Source organism: Rhamphochromis sp. 'chilingali' (assembly GCF_963969265.1).
Source record: "Rhamphochromis sp. 'chilingali' genome assembly, chromosome: 8".
In the NCBI taxonomy this organism is placed as follows: domain Eukaryota; kingdom Metazoa; phylum Chordata; class Actinopteri; order Cichliformes; family Cichlidae; genus Rhamphochromis; species Rhamphochromis sp. 'chilingali'.
Genome location: NC_137935.1, coordinates 14,642,934 through 14,649,420, shown reverse-complemented (window position 1 = coordinate 14,649,420; position 6,487 = coordinate 14,642,934). Strand labels below are relative to the sequence as shown.

Genomic DNA, 6,487 nt, shown 5'->3' with positions numbered 1-6,487 from the left:
TGTTTGCTGCTATAATTACACATGTTTCTTTTTCAGCTATTTATTTATGAGTGACTTATGTATGTATGTATGTATGTATGTGTATATATATGTATATATTGTACTATTCTTAGTTAGTGTATTGTCTGCCTTGTCTTAATGTTGGTTTATAATGGAGCACTGTAACAAAACATAATTTCCCCCAGGGATCAATAAAGTATTCTGATTCTGATTTTAAAGAGTACTTAGCAGAAATATTATGCAACCTAACTAATAGGGTTGCAAGCTCCCAGCAAAAAAAAATAGGGAACCACCCTCCACCTCATGATGCTTAATAGACGTAATCGACTTTAATTTGATGCAGTGTGAAAAGAAATGCACAGAAATAAATTATTTTTCGTGAATAATTAAATAAATTCAACATCTTTCTTCAACAGAATTGCAGACTGCACAGATGGTATCTTTCCAAAGGAAAAAGTAGTATAGCTTACTAGGGTATATTAGACTTAACTGTTACTATATACAGTAATGGACTTCTATACATTTTACATCAGATTAAAACTTTGGGTGTAAGATTCAGATAATCATTTATTAAAAGCTAGACATTTTAAATGAGAATAAGAAAGAAAAGCATGTCTTTGTGCCCTCCTTTTCCCTGTTAATGCCCTATCGGCCCCCCTGGCTAAACTTTGCTAGATCCGCCACTGCACAGTTACCAGCCGTCAGCTACGTAGAAAAAGATCCTGGTGTAGAAAGTAATATTAAATAAATTCTAACAACAGCTTATCAAGCTTAAACGTGCTGCTGTTGTTCAGCCGCTGGTTTCCTCTTTCTGGCACGAAGTGGGCCAAAAACAAAGAAGAGAGACAGACTCGCAACAGAAAAGCCGATCAGCTGATCATTAATCAGTTTCATGATTGAAGTACCAGCAGGAGAGGGAGAGAAGAGGCACTAGCTCTATATATCGGTTGTTAAGCTTAACATGGGAATGCTTTACAAACATTCAGAGATGAACTTACACACTTGCTTTACTTCTCTTGGGGATCACTTCCTCGGAGATGAAATGCCACCGGTTTGGTAGCAAGGCTACAAATACACACAGCCGCTCTATCACATGATGCATACTGCTCCGAGTGCTACGGTTATGAGCCGAGTTATGCCATGTCGCAAGTTTTGTGAGGTGCTTTTTTGATATTTAATGGATCGGATTACATTTTTTATTTATATCCGATCCAGTAATTTACATCAGTATCGGACCGATACCGATACGTAATATCGGATCGGTCCATCTCTAGTTTCAAGGCAAATTCAGGAAACCCCTAGGAGTAACTCCCTCTTAATGCCTGTCCACTGAGAGGGTTACTAGAGCCTCACCCCATATAAATCAACTCATATAAATGTAAAGGTATTATTATAATAATTAATTCCATTTTATTTAATTCAATTTACTTTTATGTATAAAATTAGTGGCCTGAATAAATAGAGGAGCTGAGCTTCTAACTGATCAACATGTGGTGGTATATTGCCTATATGGAGTTGGTGTGGTGCTTGGTGCCTTTCATGGCAGTCAACCCTGAACCAGATGCATCAACCCTGACACCACAACTGACGGGCACTATAGCAAGAGAATTTGAGTGCAGCTTTAGTATTACTCAAAAGTCAAGGAGGCCATAGAGCACGACTTTTTGTTACATTGTCAAATGACACTGCCTTACAATGAGTGAACAATTATTGAACCTGCAAAATAGGAATGGTTTTATAGGTGATTGCCACTGAGATTTCCTCAGTTGTCTTTTCTGAATGCTTTTCTTTCTCACTTTTTTTTTTTTTTTTTTTTTTTGCCTTTGCTAGGGTCACTGTCACTACTGGTAGCATGAAGTGATACCTGAACCCTACAGAGGTTTCACAGGTAATCCTGCCCTTTCAGAATGGCACATCAATACCTACATTCGCAGAAACATTGTTGTATCTCTGAAGACAGTCTAAAGAACAGGTGATTCCAGGAGACAAACAGTTATTCTAAGAGAGCTTATTGCACACAGGAGGAGAATTTGGTCCCTAACCCATCATCAAGACCGTTATTTGTTTTTGTGTGCAGGAAAGAACCGGATGAGCATTGGCATCACCCTACAAAATTACCTCCAGCAGACCACTGCTATGAATGTTTCTGACCAAATATTCAGAAGCAGACTTAATAATGGTGGCCTAAGGGCCTGATATAATGTACTGGGCCCAGTACTGATGGCTCAGCATCATGGAGCCCACTTGGCATTTGCCATAGACTGCTAGAATTGGCTGTTCTACCATTGGCTCCCTGTACATTTCAAACATGAGGGCATGCAATGATTATTATATGAGTACATGTAATAAATGTCAAAGGGTTGGAAGAAACCATGGAGAATGTTGTATGCCTGTAACACTGTTCACCATGACTGGTTTGATGATGGGTCACCACTAATCTGGGTAAGCATATTAATTTTACAGTTTACTTTATAAAGGCGAAACAATTACAGTACCCAACCAAAATAGTCCTTTGTTTCTGTAAATTTAAGAAACTCCCAACAAAAGTGTTTATTTCTTTGAGCAGTTTGATTATACTATGACTGAGTATGATTTAGTGTTTGATACAAAATGAAATGGTAAAAGAAATCAAACTGCTAGAAGAAATTGTATCAGGCCACTGAGAAATAACTCAGAACCACACACTGAGTGTTAAATATGACTTTACATTTATTTATGTGATTGACTCTCAATGAAATATCCATACACTAAATAATTACATGTACAAAAAAATAAATAATGACATATGAATTTGAACTTAGCAACAACAACAAAAATACTTTGAAGGGGCACAATTTAAGTTTGCGATTAGAATATTCACCATTTTCCGATTGTTAATAGACTATGATTGATTTTTGTTCATTAAATATTTCTTGGTGTTCTTCTCAGGCTTAAACAATATGATAAAACACTTTGGAGCAAATATACACATTATTAGCCCAAAGCTGGAGGCCAGAATGGCAAAAATCTCCACAACCACTGTAAATTTCCCAGGAGAGCTGACATATGCTGGGATAAAGGTGATCCACACTGCACAGAATATCAGCATGCTGAAAGTGATAAGCTTGGCTTCATTGAAATTATCAGGTAATTTGCGGGCTAAGACAGCTAAAACAAAACAAAAGGCAGCAAGTAGGCCTATGTAACCGAGAACAGCCCAGAAGCCAACAGCAGAGCCTAATGAACATTCCAATATGATTTTCTCCTTGTATGTGGTTAGATTTTTTATTGGAAAAGGAGGGCTCACTACCAACCAAATAGTACATATTAAAACTTGAATAAAGGTGAAAGACACAACAGTCATTCTTTGTTGTGGAGGACCAAACCATTTCATGACATTGCTACCTGGAAGTGTCGCTTTAAAAGCCATTAAAACCACTATGGTTTTCCCAAGTACACAGGAGATACAGAGCACAAAGGTGATCCCAAATGCAGTGTGACGCAGCATGCAGGACCACTCTGATGGTGCTCCAATGAAAGTTAATGAACATAAGAAACACAGAGTGAGAGAGATGAGCAGCAGAAAGCTCAGCTCAGAGTTGTTGGCCCTAACTATTGGAGATGTCCTGTGATGAAAGAATACAGCCGCCGTGATAATAGCCAGAAAAGCACCCACAACTGAGAATGTAGCCAGGATAATTCCTAGGATGCCTTGAAAGGAAAGATACTCTACAGGCTTAGGGATACAAGTGTCTCTCTTTGCATTAGGCCAGAATTCCGTGTGACAGCGTAGACAATCAGCAGAATCTGAATAAAGAAAAAAAAAAAGAGAGACTTCTGGGAAGCGTAAAACCATTTTAAATGCTTGGACAAAAATTTGATTTTACCTGTTGTATTACTGATCTCTCCCTCAGGACACGCTATACAGTCATAGCAGCAGATGGGTTTTCCTTTCTGCAGTACTTTACGAGTTCCTGGAGGACAACTGTCAGTGCACACTGACACTGGCACCTGTCAACACACAAAGGTGGCATAATAAATATAAATTATCTTGTTCAGTAGAGTTAGATTCTCATCCTTTGAGTCATTACTTTTCTGCTATCCTCCATCCAGGTAATGTTTCTGTTAATCCAAAATTCGTGGCCCACTGGTAGTGATGCATCATACAGCCCCACAGTTATCATATCAATGATTCCACTTTCACTTTTCTGCCAGTTGACGAGCTCATAAATAGCCACAGGATCCCCATTAGCATTAAATGACACATCATATCCATTTTGGGTAAAATTAACTTTTTTCAGTTCAATTAAAATCTGTAAAAATGAATAAAGAGAGAGCGTGGGAGAGAAAGAAAATACATACAATATTGCAATTATTAATAGTAATACTTTATTTGATCCAAGTTATATTAGAGGTGATGAGGGAAACTGCCATTAAGATATTTATTTCTTCTGACCTGTTTGGACTGCAACTTGTTTAATGTGTCACACTGAGCTGTGACATTTGCTCCTCGACACATTGCATTATGAATGGCATGTGCTATTGCATACACAGCTTTGTACACCATGTTAGTAATTCTGAGCTGAGATGTGTCAGTGTACTGATTATGGAGACTGTTTATGTCTTCTTTTCCATCACATACCTTCTTGTCTGCAGCAGTATCTAAAAATAAACAAAGACACAACTGACATTTTAAACTCTGAAATTCAAACTAGTCTCAGATCTCATTTATGTACTTACAAATTACATTACCACTGTGATTCATAATCTCAAAAGATTAAAAATATATAGATATGTAAAGTCTGTAATACAAAAACTAAGTCACGTAAACTTCAACTGAATTAGAAGTCATCATAAATCTGTGACGGTTCTCAGACATCCAGGTCATCGTTGTCTAAGGAGCTTGGAAAGAAATGCATCTGGAAGTGCAGATTCTTTTCTTTCCATGTTCCTTAGACAAGGTATCATAAGTATCAATATTTGTAGAGAGCCACCTGTCTCATATTTCATTGCTACCATTAATACTTCAAGCTCATGGATCAACAGTGCACCTTGTAACACCAGAAGTTTGACAGGATCATTTAAACCTAGAAACATTCCTTACTGTTTTTAAGTGTGCAGTTGAATGAACCTTCCCAAAACTCAGCAAGTATTTGGGAAGCAGCCACTTCAGAGGGAGACAGATTCAACAAGAAGTCTCTGAGACCTGAAATTACTGACTTCGGAATCGCAAATCCAATGGCCCCAGCACATAAATGGAATTTCGTTAATTCTGAGTATGTTATCCAAGACTCACTGCCTATCCACTGGCGGGGTGGGGAAGGCTCACGTGAAAGCTCCTCCAGCAGTATCCTCATGTCTCCTAAAGCTGCAAATGCGACAACAACCATAGCTGTAGACCTTGACAAACAACATAGTGCATTAGAAAGATGTTTTTGTCTTCACATCATCAAATGTTTATTTTAAAGATAATTAAACAAGTTAATGCACAATAAATATCTGTGATGAAGAAACCTGCGGATAACATCTGCCACTCTCTGAATTCTGCTCTGTGGGTCTGTCCGATAAAAAGATACAGAGTATTCCACACAGATCCCCTCTTTCTGTGCTGCTTGGAGAAAAGAAGCCATGCCCTTATTTCCATAATCCGAATCTGACCGAACAGCACCTATCCAAGTCCAGCCAAAGTGTTTCACTAGCTTGGCTAGTGCTTCAGCTTGAATCTGGTCACTGGGAATTGTTCTGAAAAAACTTGGGTACTGCTGCTTGTCAGACAAGCATGCACATGTCGAAAAGTGGCTAACCTAAACCAAAAGAAATAAAACAGTGTAAATGTAAAAGAACCGCAAAATCAAATATCATGCACATGCTTAATGTAAATACAAAAATTGGAAACATTTACTTGGGGAATGTTAAAGGCCCTGATGACTTGTGACAAACTGATGGATGTCGTAGACCCAGAGTCCCCAACAACGGCCATCACCATACCAGATTGTGAGCAATTGTTACCAATAAAAAACACAGGGTCGAAGCCATTTAGAAACTGAAATGCCACATGCACTGCCACAGCCACTGATGCACATGAGTCATAGATCTGATACCCGAGCCTAATTCTGGGCAGCAGCTCTGTGCTGTTGTTAATCTCTTCTATGGCAAAGACCATTGCACGTAATGATTGCAGTTCACTGGTGATAATGCTGCAGAAAGTCAACTCACTGTTAGAAATTAAACTACAGACTTAGGTTAAATGTCACAAGAAAACATTGTAGGAGTTGTGGGTTTTGACCATGGCCAGATAATGACTTCATTGTATAAGGGTACTTCAACACATTGTCTGACCAGTTAAATTCAGCAAAAATGATTATCATGCTCACAAGATCACAAAAATGTATAAATAAATATGTAAAGGCTTGCCATTTCCTGTTCAATTTTTTTTTTAATTGTTGTTTAACAATATGATTTTTGTTTTCAAAATACAACTATTACTTCCAAGAATATAAATGACTGA

At 38.0% G+C, this 6,487-nt stretch overlaps 1 protein-coding gene across 1 annotated transcript; it reads right to left on the bottom strand.

Annotated features, from left to right (window-relative positions):
* Nucleotides 1-2,881: 2,881 nt before the first annotated feature.
* On the bottom strand, nucleotides 2,882-6,142 carry LOC308400662 (extracellular calcium-sensing receptor-like; the record flags this gene model as incomplete). Its single annotated transcript, XM_080888498.1, has 7 exons — nucleotides 2,882-3,786; nucleotides 3,867-3,990; nucleotides 4,071-4,292; nucleotides 4,436-4,641; nucleotides 5,084-5,379; nucleotides 5,494-5,783; nucleotides 5,882-6,142. The coding sequence occupies 7 exons, from the start codon at nucleotides 6,140-6,142 to the stop codon at nucleotides 2,882-2,884; spliced, it is 2,304 nt and encodes a 767-aa protein (XP_080744624.1).
* Nucleotides 6,143-6,487: the final 345 nt, after the last annotated feature.